The sequence below is a fragment of the Neopelma chrysocephalum genome, unplaced genomic scaffold (assembly GCF_003984885.1).
Source record: "Neopelma chrysocephalum unplaced genomic scaffold, ASM398488v2 Primary Assembly neopelma1_147, whole genome shotgun sequence".
Taxonomy (NCBI): Eukaryota; Metazoa; Chordata; class Aves; order Passeriformes; family Pipridae; genus Neopelma; species Neopelma chrysocephalum.
Genome location: NW_020897809.1, coordinates 10,953,178 through 10,969,177, shown reverse-complemented (window position 1 = coordinate 10,969,177; position 16,000 = coordinate 10,953,178). Strand labels below are relative to the sequence as shown.

The 16,000-nt window shown below is 41.2% G+C and overlaps 1 protein-coding gene across 6 annotated transcripts in view; it reads right to left on the bottom strand.

Moving 5' to 3' along the window:
- Nucleotides 1-16,000, bottom strand: part of ATXN7 (ataxin 7) — an 83,229-nt gene that overhangs the window by 54,244 nt on the left and 12,985 nt on the right. For 4 of the 6 annotated variants that reach the window (XM_027700724.1, XM_027700718.1, XM_027700723.1 and 1 more), the window contains exons 2-5: nucleotides 10,764-10,856; nucleotides 2,831-3,035; nucleotides 2,421-2,675; nucleotides 1,861-1,929 (exon numbers count right to left, since the gene is read on the bottom strand). In XM_027700724.1, coding sequence (XP_027556525.1) covers nucleotides 1,861-1,929; nucleotides 2,421-2,664 — 313 coding nt within the window. In that variant the 5' untranslated portion in view covers nucleotides 2,665-2,675; nucleotides 2,831-3,035; nucleotides 10,764-10,856. Of the gene's footprint in view, nucleotides 1-1,860; nucleotides 1,930-2,420; nucleotides 2,676-2,830; nucleotides 3,061-10,763; nucleotides 10,857-16,000 lie in introns of those variants that run through there. The other 2 variants (XM_027700719.1, XM_027700722.1) reach the window with 2 other exon arrangements.

The following is a 16,000-nucleotide window of genomic DNA, read 5'->3' as shown; positions in this document are numbered from 1 at the left end:
TAGAGTGGATTTGACATAACTTATACTTTTGGTTCACCTTTCTGTGTTAAAAACCAAGGTTTACACAGTCCATTAAATGTTTGTTCCTCAACTTTGAAGGCAAAATTCTTCCTGGGAAAACGAATCAGTTGCAGTATTTTTGAAGTTTTATTTGATAACACAATACATATATATGCTGGCATGTTTTGCTACTCCCCTAGTTCCTTAAGTTAATTTAAACTTAATTAATACCACTGCGGCTTTATTTTGCAGTAGGTTGAGCTCTCTAGAGACCAGCTACAGGTATACACCAAGTCAGTGTCTCATTCATATGTCATAAAGCAACTAAAATAAATAGACTTCTGGAAGCCTGACAGAGCTACTAAGTTTCACTTTTAATTCTCAAAGTTTTTTATGACCTTCCTTCAACTCATAACCCTACAAACCATTCACACAGTTGGAGTCAATGTGGAAAAGTTGTGCCTCAGTGACCAGCCCATGCAAAAACAGTTTCATGATCTCTCTCCAGAGGGGAAAAAAAAATAAGATAGATTAGTCTTTACTCTGCCAGCTAATCGTTAAAATCTGGAAACCTTAGATGCTTGCATTTTAAGAGGTAGAAATAAGAGCAAATGTTTGAAAATCCTTATTAGTAAATTCTTTACTACGATAACGTGCATGCTTATTGTTGTAAATGCTCTTTTAGCACTATTACATTGGAACTTGGCAATGAAGTAATAAAGTGATTTTTTAAGTGCCTAAGAACTTACAGATACACTCAAAAGATGGTAAAATGACCCAAGTGAATGTGAATGCTGCAGCATAGCTGCCTATTGCATCTTTCTTCCCAATCAGTGACCATTGACTCTGATCCTAGAAATTGATTTTTCCCAAATTTTAGCAACATAGGGAATTCTACAAAAAATAGCCATTTTGCTTCAGCCTCAGTATGGATCACTGCCTCCCAATCTAACCAGCCTGTGCCACCTTGCTTTAGGTTTCATTTGCTGTTTGTAGCTCAGAAGTCGATAAGTGCTGAATCAGATGACCTCCTAAGGTCCCTGGCAGGTCCTGCCTCCTGTGATTGTAAACCATGTTTACAAACTCAGTCTTCCACTTCTAACAGCATCAAACAAATGACTCCGGTCTAACTGTTCTAGTGTTTAAAACAGCTGGGCCTCTTCTCCAGCACACCTCTCAGACAGTCCAAGGGAACCAAGCCCAAACGATATTAGGACAGTTTTAGAACCTTTCTCTGCTATAAAATAATTGTTAAACTAGAAAAACAAACAAAAATTAACATCACAAATCGGACTCATCCCTTCTTTTTTTCCACTGCCTGTTAGAAAGCAACCAATAAACTACAGCTTTCATTCATCATCTACTTACAACTCCAAGTTGTTACTCTCGCAACAAACTAGGCCTTAATGGGCTTTTGCTAATCACAGGTGAAAGGTCACTCTCATTTAGCAGTGCACCAAGCAATAAACATAACACATTGACATGACAGAGGAAGGGATTGATATTCAAATGCTGACATGGATTATGTCAAGAATCAAAATATATTAATTCAAGAGAAGATATTATCAGTGTTGGCCATACATCTTCCTTAGGACTATTTACAGGCTAAAAAAAAAATAAGAGATCCATATAGAAATACAGTAAAGACAATAAGTAGCCTATGTCCTAACTTGTAGTTTTGAGATTATGTATTAATTTAATAGCAATCCTAATACCACCAGTCACTGAGAGGCCACAGTCCCAAATCCAAAGATATAGGATCAGAGTTTTCTTTCTCTTTTCCACGCAGGTCCCTCCTGCAACTAGTTATGAGCAGGAAAACTTCTCTGTACGCTTTTCTTAAGAATGAATTGCACTCACCTTCTCGGCAAAGTCGCATTGCTTCTCGGTTTCTTCCATATTCCTTGAAACTTTCTTCTAATGCTGTTCCTGGAACCAAAAAAGCCACAAGACAAGATCTCAACCCGTGCTGAAGTCGGAGGGGAGGGCTGTTGACCTGTAGCCCGTTCCCCCGTGGGCACACACCGGCAGTAAACACGGGATCGCAGTGCCCGAGGTCTCCCGGCGCGGGGGAGCCGCTGTCAGCGCCGGGGATGCCTCACCTGCGGCGGGAGCTCCCCGCCCCACGCCCCGGCTGAATCCAGGGCAGGAGGTGCCGGGCTCCGGGGACCGGATCCGACCTCCCCGCACCGTGTCCCGGATTACAGGAACTGGGGCAAGCGCTGCCCGCTCCGCGCCGCTCCCGAGCCCGGCCGGGGGCGCGCACCGGGCAACGAATGTCGGGGGGGGAGGAACCGACCCAACCTCCCCGCCGGGCCCCGCACCCGCCGCGCCGTCCCGGGGCCGCGCCCGGGGCACCCGCACCCCGCGGGGCGCGCTGGGGACGGGCGGGAGGGGGGGTGGCGCGGGCGGGCACTCACCGTCGTTCCCGTGAAGTTTAGCAGCATCGACCCAGTGGCTCCAGGGCTGCCCCAGCATCGCCTCGGGGCTGGGCAGGGACCTGCGCTCCCCGACGGCCGCCATTGCCGCTGCGGTGGCGGCGGGGCCGGCGCCGCTCCCGCCTCCTCCGCCTCCTCCCTCGCCGTGGCGGGGCCGCCGCTGCCGCTGCCTGGCGGGGCCGCCGCGCTGCTCCCTCCTGACGTCACCCGCGGCCCGCGCCGACATTCTTTCCGCTGCTACAATGTAACGAGAAAAGTCAGCGGCCGCTTAAGGTGGCGCCGCGCTCTCTTAAGGCGGCGGCGCCGCGCCGCTGTCACGGCGCGCCCCGCTCCGCTCTCTCCTTGCTCTCCCCCCGCCGGGAGCCTGCGGCCCTGCGGCGGCGCCGACTCACCTCTGCGGCGGCCCGGGGGGCAGCGCCCGGGTGCCCATTATTGTGCGGGGAGCGCTGCCTTCCTCTTCACCGTGTAGGTGAGGCGCGCTTGGGTTTGCGCTAACAAAGCGGCGGGAGGGAGCCGGGGGTAGGGCTACGCCGCCCGCCAGGCGAGCCCCGGCTCCATGGGCCGCCTCGCTCCCTTGCGCACCGCGGCCCCGCGACCCTACAAAAACAACGGCCGCATCACAACCCCGCCTGGCACCCGCTGCCCCGGGAAGGGGGCGGGGCCGGGAGCGACGCGGCGGGCGGGGCCGGGATGGGCGCCCCGCCCCTCCCCGCCGGTCCACCTTAAACCCGGCGCCTCCTTAAAGGCAGCGGCGAGCAGGAAACTCGCTCCGGGCGGGCGCGTTCCCCCCCCGCCGCTCCCTCCCCTCCATCCCTTCCCTCCCTCCTTTCCAGCCTTTCCCTCCCTCTCCTCCTCGCCCCGGGCAGGAGGGGGGGGACACCGAGCGAGTTTCCTGCTCGCTGCTGCCCTCGTTATACCCGTAACCTGTCTCCCGGGGGGAGGGTCTTGTCATTGTTATTCCACATTTCTTCTTAAACAGCCTTTTTTTTTTTTTTCCCCCTAAACTTTGGGATGACGTCGAGCGGTGTTAAAAGCGAGGATTAAAGGATGCTGTCGTGCCTGACGACTCATAGTAACAAAGTTTAAGCGTTGGAAAAAACAAGTTGTCTGATTAAAAAAAAATAATCTGGGTTTGGAATTCATTTATTATAGGGTTTTCTCTCCACTAAAATATTCAAGTACCAATGTAAAATTAAACTCTCGGGTCACAATCTGCAAAGATTTCTGGCCATGCCTGATGCCACTGTCAGTAAAATACCCTTGATGAACAGCTAAAAACATGTAAGTCTTATGTGCTGCCTCCTCTATAGGTACTCAGTCCATGTGTGAGCTCGAGAGCAAGGGACTGGCACCATCAGTGGAACCGCTCACAGATCCCCTATTTTGTCTGGTATCTGCAAAACCAGACAGCAGAAATCAGAACTGTAAATAAATTGTTTTAAAATACACAGTCCCAGTCCTGCAGGGGTGTATATACACACAGGCTTAGCTAATTTTCGTTTTCTATTTTCATTTAAAGTGTGGGACTATACAAGCTAGAGCTGTTTCTTTCCAAATTTATGCATATAAAAGATCTATAAATTCAAGCTCATCACACCATACTCATATGGGATGGGATAGGCTGTAATTATAAGAATAGTTTCAGTGTTCCACCCAACTGATAATTTATGTCACACTCTGAATGTACCTCATAAAACTGCAGATCTAACACAGAACAACTAGAGTAATTTTTCTCTCCTCTTGATCATTGCAAGTCTAACTTAACTCCTTAATAAAAGGCCAACACCATAAAATTTCGATAAAGAGAGCAACTGTGACTTCTGCTGCAGACATTTGTAGCAGGATTAATTATCAAAGGTCATCAACTTCTTGAGATGGGCCCTGATCTTTCAGACAGTTACACTGGTTCTTTGCTGCACTGTAGCTTCGAAAAACTCTTCAACTTAGCCTGAACATGAGTAAAGGTGTTCATGGTACCAGAGTCTAAAGATAACTGATGAATGGAAGGCATTACTGTTTGATTAATTATCAATTAGAATACTTTATAATATAGAAAACTACTTAGAATTAAAGCTGAGAACATCACTGGAAAAAAACGTCCATCAGGTGCTGAACAATTTCTGAACAGAACCTCAGCTTATTTTTGTGGTATAGAAGCTGAATGAGAAAAAAAATAATCTATGATTGATTTCTTTTAAGCTTAGTTCTTCAAGTGCTTCACAAATGGAGTCTAAGATAACATCCATAGCTGAATTCAGACTCCAGCCATAGGATAAAGCAAGTTACGGACAGGTCTATATTCTCTGTGTCAAATATTCTTGTTTATATTACAAACTTCATTCATGCAGGTCCTTTGTCCTGGAGAAAGCCATCAGAAAGCTGCCTCAGCTTCAGTTTGAAAAAGAATCCTTTATATGTCCAAGTGTCGATCAAATTCATAAAGGCTTTTTCTTTTTTTTTTAACAAAAACATAGAGCAAATATAGTGAAGAGTGACCAAACAGAGCCACAGAACACCATCCCTTACCCTTTAACAGTGACAGAGTTGACCATGGCATATTAATTTAATGTTCACACATCACATGATTCTTTTCTTTAAACATTACCAATGTATGTATGTCAAATCATGCAAAAGCAAAATGGCTTAATTTGGTAAAATTACAACGATTAGCTAATTACTTTAACAAACCAATAGATACTCAACTTTTCAGTTTCTGAAGTTGACAGTCATCAAGTTACTCAGAAATGCCTCTTGATTCAAAAGTGCCAGCCACACAGGTAAAGCACATGCCACTGTTATTTCATACAGCTTTGATTACCCCCTTTCTGGCTCTTCTCTGTTCTTTCAATCTGGTTGTTGCATTTTTTTTTCCCTCCCTCAATCACAGCTTTTCTTTCTTTCCTATATATTCCCACTCAAGATCTAATTCTGCAGTCTGGGCCTCAGGCTGTCCTTTAGTAAACCTTCCGCTACTGAAATATTTCCCCACTGTGCGTGAGTACATCAGTATTCCAGCAGAGGGAGGGAAGTGGCAGCAGAAGGACTGGTTCATCAGTTCAGTGCACAAGACCAATTAGTCAGAGAGCAGGAACAGGGGCAGATGAAAAACTGATTTTACAAGCACTGGAAGTGATGAGAACTTTCTTTTCCCACAAGCTCACCGGGCTGAATATGTGTTTGGGTTCTTTCAAGCACACAAGTTCAATTTCCTTAAATTGTTTCCATAATGCTATACATGGATGCATTGATTATTTTAGGCTAAAAAAGGGAAAACGCTGAAAATCCATCATGTTATAAGGAGATCAGAATTGAAAACACATGTACAAGCTGTAGACTTTAACACAGGTGAGTGTTACAGATTTGAGACATCCAGTCAGGAGTGCAGTCATCCAAAACTCCCGTAGCGGTCAGTGGAGAGCCAGGGATAGTTTTGCGATCAGTTTGGTCCCTCCTGATGCAAAACACTTTTTGAAGAAACCCTTCTCTTCCCACTGACCACAGAAGTAGTCAAGGATGTCCATGCACATAAATTAAAGCACCTGCATTAGGCATCCAGAATTAACTGGGGTGAATCTGGTCAGGAGCAGGACGAACACTTGAGTATGGAAAGCACTACCTAAAAGCCAGTGCTTCTCTTTAAGAGAAGAAAAAGGAGCCCAGAAACTCCACCAGTTCTAAGGACTTAGCTGAGGAAGCAAAATAGCCCCAGCAGTAGCACTGGGACTAAGAAAATGTGTGAAAAACCATAGATTGCTCATACCTGTGAATGAGAACAGGTATTTGGAGAACAGAGAGAAAACACAAGGAGGAGTTAAACTGAGAAAGTGGGGAAGGAAAAATGTGAGGCAGGAAAACAGCAGAAAACGATGGATGATGTAGAGAAAACAGCCAAATAATGATGTGAAGAAAGCATAAACAAACTATATAACACAGCCTGCAAAAGGAAAGAAAGGAGACAGAAAGAGGAAACGAAACATACAAAAAAAGAAAACCCACAGTTTTAAAGCTCACTAAATAGTTTTAACAACATATTAAACATAGTTGGTGACACTATGAATAAATGTATGCCTACAAACAACATGCAACTGCTGAAAACTGCAGCGGATGGTTATTTTGTGGCATGACACTGCAGGCATTTTTTCACCTGTACCAGCAGGTTTCATTCTTTTGCCAGGTGGTCCGGGAAAGCCGTTCAAACAGGGAACACCTACTTCAGCTGTTCAGTTAGAATCTGTATGACAGCCTCTGTATAGGACCTGAGATATGACAACTCTTAACTGGAATGAAAAAGGAAGGATGAATCTGCAGCCAAACTCTTTTCAAGAGCAGAAGTACAATGATGCGATTCACCGATGATTTTCCACAATGAAAGTGAAAGGATGCGAGAACTGAAGTGCAAAGGGAAGACAGGGAGAACCCCACGAGGGTGTCACTTTATCAGCACTCAGAAGAAAAGAAAATAGTGAAATCACAAAAAGTCTGCCAAGAAAAAGCTCTGAGGGCCATAATGGCATTAAAGGAAATCAAATAAGTTAATTCTAGCCAAAAGGTATGAAATGATCAAGAAGGGCTTTAAAACTAAGAAGAAACATTATTACTGAAGACTTGTTGGTAGATGAGATTCAGGATGAAGTGACAACTCAAGCAACTATATGCTGAAGTCCTGACCCTCCCATCAGCTCCTGCTGACAGCGGTGGAATGGGGAGCACATTCTGTGCATTTTAAAATATATCTCCAGTATGAGAAGTGTAAGAATATAATTGGACAAGTATGGAAGCAAGAGATAAAAATTCATATAAATCAGAACATCCAGATGAAGATAGAACCACCCAGCCACATAAAACAGACCACTTTAAGTCCCACCATGAAAAAATATTAATATGTCAAGAAAAACACATTGTGGTGACCAGCAGTTCAGTGAAATGGAGCAACTTCTCCCTTTATAACTAACTACAGGACCATGATCCTGCAAAATAATAATAATATGCAGCACAAAATAAAAAATTATATAAGAAACCATGCCAGTCTATAATCCTTTTTCCCACAGATCCTGGGAACAGGTTGATGTGTATAATTTTATTTATGAGTAATACTTCAAAGGGGGAGCTGAAGATGCTCAGAAGTGCTGGAATACAGCTACTTTAAACACTGGAATATGAAATTACTGTGGATACCTACTATCAACCACCTGTACCAGAACAGAACAATATTGTTAAGATTAGAAGAATGACTTAAAGTATTCTTTTCTCAGGAGGAGGAATGGGGGAACGGAGGCTAACAAGTGTAAGTAAATCTGCAAAGAATTCTGCATTACGATGAGAATGTACTATATGCTCCTATATGTTTATCCAAACACCACAATAATACTTTTACACCCAAATTATAAGCCAATGTTATTGCCATGCATTAATAAAATATACAGTATCTATCAAAACATTGCAACCACTTCCTTCTTTTCTTAACTATCAAATATGTCTTAAAGGCAAGTCAGATTTCTGCAAGAACTGATGACACAGTGATCTAAAGCAGAAAAAGGAATAGAGGAGTACAGATCTTTGCCCTGCTTAGATGTCACTAGATACCGTCAATTCTTGAAGAGAAATTTGCAGAGAAAACATTCAATAGTGACACAAAGTTTCCAAATGTTAAAGATAAATAGGTAAAACCACACAAAATGCATCCAGTTAATGATTTGGCAATCAAACTAATGTTTATTAATTTTACATAAGGTATTGGAATCACCTTTTGAATTTGGAAATGTTAAAACAATTTCAGCAACCCAATTATGCAGATGAATCATTTTAATCAGAGGAATCAGAAATAGGTATGACCTTTAAAATTCTCATTTATACACAGAGAATATGATGTTACAACTTAGAATTATTAAAATACACAGCTATTCAGGCCAATTGTAACAAAAGATTAGTGCTGAGTTTCCATATATTGAACTCAAACCACTCAATGGGGACAATTTGGTACTAATGATCTTCTGATGGAACCTACCTACCACACAAGGTTTCATAACCCTGCCTGGTTTCTTGCCAGTTTACCCACATGGCTCCAAGACTCTGGGTCCAAGCACAGCCCACAGGACTTGAGTTCCTTGAGACCACAATAACACCAGCCTATGATGTGAAGCTGCCTGAGAGCCTCAGAAGTTTGACATGCTGATTAACCACAAACCAAGGATCCTGAGAACCCCAGCACAAGGAAATTTAAATTTATATCGTTCTTCTCATGTTTGACTGCTCCCTGCTGATGCTTTGCTGATGTTACCTGCACTGACCACATGCTTGGCAAGTTACCAACGAAGTATCACACAAATTGGACATGGGCACGTCTGTGGGACTTGACTGGGTGCATGCAGGGGTGCTAAGAGAGTTAGTTTGAAAGGTCACAGATGGGGACCCTGAGGTTCTGAGGTTGCTGGTAAAGCAAACTGGCTAAACTGCTGTGCTCAAAGGGTGGTAATGGCTCAAAATCAAATTGGCAATCACTCACAAATGGAGTTTTGTGGGGGTCAACACTGGGCTCAGTGCCATTCAATATCTTTTAAAATTGTCTGGATGATTGGAATAAACGCATTCCTACCAAGTCTGTAGATGACACAAAAACTAGGAAGACAAGTAGATGAACCCAAAATGTCACTATGTACAGAGACTGTGACAGGCTGGAAGACTGAGCCATTTCAAGAGACACATTAAAAAACTGGACAGGGTCCAGTAGAGAACCAACAAAATGATTAGAAGGTTGGAAAACTTCATGAAAAAATCAGATGGAATTTGGCTTGCTCAGCCTAAAGAAGGGAAGGTTCAGGGGAGATGTAATCACAGTCTTCCAATAAGTAAAAGATAATTATAGAGAAGATGGAGGTGCTCTCTTCACAAGGAACACAGTGACAGGGCAAGAGGCAACAGGAAAAAGTTGCTTCAGAACTTCTGTCTGGATGCAAGAAAAAAATATTTACTGTGAGAACAATTAAATATTGGAACAGGTAGCTCAGAGAAATGGTGAACTTTCCCTTGCTGGAAATACTTAACACTTGGCTTGACCAGGCCTCAGATAACCCACCTTCAGTAGAAGGTTGGACCAGATGATGTCCAGAGGATTCTTCCAATCTAGACTTTCCTACGATTATATGAAAACCTGATAGATGTTGTGGCCCTATTTAGTGATGAGGAGCAAGGAAGTAGATAAGAACAAAGCCAACTTTTGCAACCCCAGGTACTCTGGGTTCACTAAGACAGCTGCTTCTCAGGCTGCTTGAAAATCCAGGGAATCATTTTGTAATAAAAACTTCAGGTACTACAGCTTCCAATGTTACATATTGCAAGAGCCAGACCAGGCCAAACATTCCTCACTCCTCCTGAGCCCAGATTAACTCTGCTACTTAAATAAGTTCTGCAGATCAGCTCCATGCTGTCTCTTTCTGCTGCAATCTCTTTTTAAATACATTAAGAAATGATTTGCACAGCAAATACTGGCCAGGCTGTAACAGTCTGGATTCTTCATGTCTGTGCATAAGGGTGAAGTCTTTTCTTTCGTGGTGTTAAGCAAAAATATACAAAATGGTGAAATGCACGTGATGATAAAGAGTAGAGATAAATGTAAGGGAAACAGAGAAAGAAACAGATATTGTTTCAATGAATTAGCAGTACCCGATAAAATAATCTGCACTAGCAGCCTTTTAGACAAAATTTCAATTTATTATCATAATTTTCTCTTTTTTCTAACATTCTGCCATGAACACTAGTCATGGAGAATAATCCCACTGTGTTAGGCAACTGTAAAGTCTTCACCTCAGTTTCCAACTCTACTTTCTGAACTTGTAAAATAACAGGACTGATGCAGCTGGTAGGCTATGGTATATACCAGGGCCTAACAGACTTCAAATGCTTTAACATATCATGGAAACATGGAGGTAGACAAAAATAATTATTCATAAAAAGAAGATTACTTCTTCTAAAATATAAAAACTAATACATTAAAAATGTTGATTCTATTACATTCCCTGTCTGCCACAACTTACTTTTACAAATCAATTCACCTAATTGACTGAAAGATATAATCCAACTTAGTTTTATCTTTTTAAGTTTGACTGTCGCATGCACTAAACTCCCTCTAGGTCGACTGTAAGATCACTTTATTTCCCACTGAAACACACATTAAACATCTGCATTTAAAAAGAAGTCTCCCCTCTGCATCTGGTAACACTTCAGACTTGCTTTGCAACCCTGCTAATACCCTGTTCTCCACACTTCTCACATCTAAAGCATGAAAATCTTATGCTTAAGGAAAATATTTGGGTAAGCATGTCACAGTACCTTGAAAGTATGGTGAATCGCTGGGTTGACTTATCAATTGATCTTCATCTGTTCAGATTTTGGAAGCTTTTCCTAACTTGTACCTGATTAATTCTGAAAGTAAAGAAAAAGAGTACAGCAATAAGGCATTTGAAACTTCAACTGCATTTCCTAACTATAATTGTATCTATTTAAAAACTAATATGAAGCATTTTATCAATTCTACAAATATATTTTCTGCAACGGGTTTCAAATTGAAAGGTAAGCAGGGAGCTGTTATGGTCTCTTCTGTAGAGAGCAGCTCTTTAAATGGCAGCCTGACATTACCAGAAAGGTATGCATTGGATGAAACCTCAATCTTCAGCCCAGTTACTGCACTTACATCAACTATTACTGACCAGATTCCCAAGCAGACGTGTCTGTGTCACAAGCAGGAAACACGACGGTGCTGGATTTCCTACAGAAGATTTTTCTAGAATACAGCTCGACTCCAACAACAGGGGCTCTCAGGACACAGCCCTGGACATTTTTACCCCCGTGCCACAGAACGCGGGCAGCTAAAAACGATCCCTCACGTAATCATCATCAGTGACTATCACTGTACCACTGATGAAGAATTTAACAAAAAATAGAGACATGTACACACTGAGGCCTTCCCACAAAAGGAACTTTTACCATCTCAGGTTTTTGAGATCCTTTCATTCAATGCTTATAAACTTGTTGTCTGTATAAACCAAACTTAAGGCTGGTTTGCTTTGGTTTAGCCTAACTGGTTAAAGCTAAATCAAAGCTCTGTTAAAAAAAATTCAACCATTCTTGTGCACAGGTTATGTTTAAGATCAATTAATTGATTTTTATAAGTGCTTTGAAATTAAACTGGTGATTTTATTTTTCATCACTAAAAATCCATCAAGATACATATAAATAAGCCAACCTAGCACTGGGACCAGATGACAGTCCAGAGAAAACTACTTTTTTCCCCTCCAAGGACACAAGTCCAGACTAAAGTCCAGACAAGACGAATGCAGTCCAAGAGGGCACCCAAACCGTCCCATGGGCTGTAGGGCTCTGTCCCAGTCTGGGGGCAGAACGATGCTTTTCCCAGCTTCTGCTGCTCCTCTGGGAAGCTGTCTTCATGTCTTCATGTCTTTAAAGTCTTTTTTATGCACTGAGGATAACCCCCTTTTTTTCCCCCTTTTCCTTTAAACTGCAGCTTAGCAGCTGACAGTACCTTGACCGAGATCACTTACAGATGTATTTACTAAGATTGACTCTGCTCAGTGACATACCTGATCCTAAGAAGCATATCCTAGATTAATTATTTTCTAGTTACTTCATAAAATCCAAATTTTTTGTGTCAGCAATGGACAAGAGAGCAAGTCCAGTATTATTTTTCTCTCTCCTCTGCAGTCACTCTTCTGCTTTGTGTTTAATAAAAATGATCATTAACAAATTTCTACTCTAGTGGAAGTCTCAGAAAACATTGTATTTCCTTGTTACACATACAAATCTCACCTAATACTACAGTATAAAACTTTCTCTTCAACTCTTGCTGCTGCTGACTGGGAAAATGCAATGCAGTGTTTGTCAAAAATCCTTTTTGTCCTTTTTTTAGTTTCGGACAGGAGACTGAACTCATATGGACCATCCCCTTCTGAGAAGATCATTCAATGTCTGGCATTAGAGTTCCAGTCCCTTCAAGCCTATGACCTCCCTGCAGTGGAAGTAACTCATTCCTCCATCTCTATCCCAATTTCTTTAGGGAATATGAGAGCTCTGCATGCAAAACACTCTTTCTTTTATCCTGATGTAAGTGTTATTTGTTATACAAAAGGCAAGTTCTGCTGCTTCATGCAAAAATGAAAACAAAAACTATAAAACAGAAGACGTCTCCAAAGATGTAAAAATCTGGGAACAGGGTGATAACAGGTAAGTACAAGAAATGGCCCAGACGAGGCCCGGATGAGGGTGAAGGAAGGATCAGCAAAAATGTTATTCCTATATATCTGAGAGATCAGAGCATACTATGTCACCACCTGTGAATTTTGCTGTAGGGATTACATCTGCAGCCGAGTTTGAAGGAAGTTAAAAGAGTAAGTTTCAAAAGAGTAAAGTGACAGCTTAACGACCCTTTAAAGAGAACTCTTTCTCTGGATAATGGGTGGCAAAGAACAGGAATGATTCTTGTTGAGAATTTACAGCAGGTCAATTACAACCACAACTGTCAGCAGAGTGTAATGCAAGGAAGCGATGGGATGATTGAGAACAAGCCAGAAGGAGCTCTCTCTCCATAAGGTACCCTTGGTACCTTGGAAAATGGAGATCTAGTTGAAAGGTGGAAAGATGACAAAAATAGCCAAAGAAGCAATCCAGGAAAATGGAAGAAGGCCGGCATTTCCAAACCAGTGAAGCATTAGGCCACTTCCCTTGCCTGACTATCACAGACACTTGGTTGCAACTGCTATTTAACACTTTGAGGAGTTACTGATATGCAAGACAGGAAACCACAGCCTGGCAGAGCAAAAGCTATACCCCAGTCAAAACTGTATCAACACAGAAGCATACAATACAGACACAGTTACAGTAACTAATTATTATTAGTGTATTATCCATTTAAGGAGAAACACCTTTACATGAAAATTGTAATTGCAACTCATCAAAATAAAAGAAAACGTAAATGTGTGTCATAGGACATCCCTAACTTTTGAGAGCAATCCAAACTCCTTTAACTCTTTTTCTTTCCGTCTGTTGGAAATATGCACCAAAGAATGTGCCTACATTTTGGAACATATTTTTCTTTTGTTATCTACTAAATATCCAAATTTAAGATAAAATACAAAGGCTACATTTATATAAACAAATATTTGGACACATTAGGGATAATCACCCCAGTATTGGGTTTCATTCAGACATTTTCTAAGTACAGGGATAACCTCATGAGGTCTTATTCTGCCCCTTGGAAAAGTGGGTGCAGGAGGGGTGTGTTGAGGAACCGGACTGGGCAGCAGCAGGGCAGGGGCTGCTCTTATGGCCACCTGGTAACTCAAGGGTAAATCAGAGCAGTTCTCAGGTTAATCTCGTCTGTGCTGGAGACTGATTCAGGACAACCAACTACAGAATCTCAGGGGGTCAAAGACGACCCCCAATTGCATAATTGGCCCTCCCAGTCCCTCCAGGAGACACAATTCTTTACATCTTCACAGACTGAAAAATAACCACCAGCTACATGCTTCAAACAGAGATTCGATACAAAACTTCTGTAAACACCAGTTACAAAATTGCAGCTTCTCAAGATTCCATGTATTTCCTATGTATACCAATAGGAAGTATTTCTCAGAATTACCTAAATATTTGGTATTATTTGTGCAAAAACAGATGGAACAAAATATTTGCTTCAAAATATAATAATGGTACAGGTTATTCTGAAACTATTTCCAACATGCATATAGCTATCTTCATAGGTAATGAGAAGGGTCAAACTTAAATAACTAATATCTTAGTTACTATATATCCTAATCAATGGAGAAACAAACAACACTTTTTGGATAATTATAAATAAATTGATAAAAACTGCAAAATAATTATGCACAGCAATGTGCAATTCAGGGGTCTTAACTTTGACTACTATAATTTTCCTTTGCCTAATAACAACAGGAAAAGATCAGCTTTCATTATCTTCCTCAACAAATCATGCCATCACTAATTTTATTTTTATCTTCCAATCATTTCTCTTTTAACTTAGAAGTCTTCTTTAGCAGTAAGATGAACAAAGTCATAAGAAGTCTTTGCATATTGCACTTCAACAGTTTAAGTACAACCACACACAGCATAGAACAGAAAGGTAAAAAATCATACCTGGTTTCAGAAATAATGAAAGATTTTCTATAAGCGAGTATCTTGTCTTATATTTCAAAATACCTACATCTTGCAGTATGATTTACATCACTATTTGAAAGTTCAATCCATAAAACATGTTAGCTTACTGCAGCAAACTAAGATAAATAAGGACAGTTAAAATGATATTTATACATTTCTTTAAAAATGGTATTTATAGACATCTACAGAGAAGAAAAATATATGCTCTGCATTTTATGCCATGGGAATATTTCATACCAATCACAACTTGTATTACATCAGAAACACAAACAATAAAAGCCTGGCAGTAAGCAGTAAGACACTGGACATCAAGATTTTCCATTTTTAAAATAAATAATATTCTGACTGGATCATTTTAAAGGGTGCATGAAGTAAAACAGTAAAACAAAAAAGAATACAAAAATGTACAATATAAACATAGCTTTCAAAACAGAAAGGCACAGCTAATCAAGACAATCGAGAGTACATGATTAATATGATTTGCAAAATTTATTACTGAGCTTCACTGTTAAAGGTAATATTATTCAAACTACACTGTCACAGTTATTGCAGATTAAGGATTTCAAATTAGCTCCTCGTGTATATCATTATTTTGAGTGGCTGCATTTTATCTGTCTAATTTTAAATTACTGTAGGCAGATGAAAGTCATCTTAAAATCTGACTCATAATTCAGGTACCATACCACTAACCTTAACAGAGATGCTGGTTCTTACACAGGTACACCACTATTTTCAATGTAAACAAAGGACACTGGCATGCACCCCGGGCTAAGGATGTCAGCATTTTTCAAACACCTTTCTGACTGTTCCATTTTATGGTGATGCAATATGACCTACATTTTCAACGGCCAAAGAGAGACAGAGAGATAGAAAGGGAGGAGACAGAGAAAAGAAAGACAGACAGACCTTTGCTGTCCTTATCCTCCACCAGCTACAGCTTTAACTGTCCCTCATGGGGATGGTAATGGGCAAGAAAAAGCAGAATAATCTTATCGTAAATTCTGAATGAGAAGCTAAATATAGGCTAGCATAAGAAACAGCAAAATTTTTTTCCTTCAATCCTGTGAACAAGTACATAGTGACACCCTCAACAGGAAAGAACAGCAGAATCAATAATTTTATAATCAGTTCCCAGAACAAAGCTGTCTGCAATAGGGATGCTTATTTTACCACCGTGTATTTTCTCTTTATGCTCCTACCACTTCATTTTTATGTATTCCCTTCAGATCTCAAAATGAAACACAAAATAATCCATATCATTATCATCATTGTTACAGACAGAGAAATTCAGGAAGGAGGAGTGATTTGCCCACAGTTACATACCAGGCCCAAGGCAGGCTTGGGAACAGAAAGCATCACTCTTCATTATCTCTGTCCTGTGC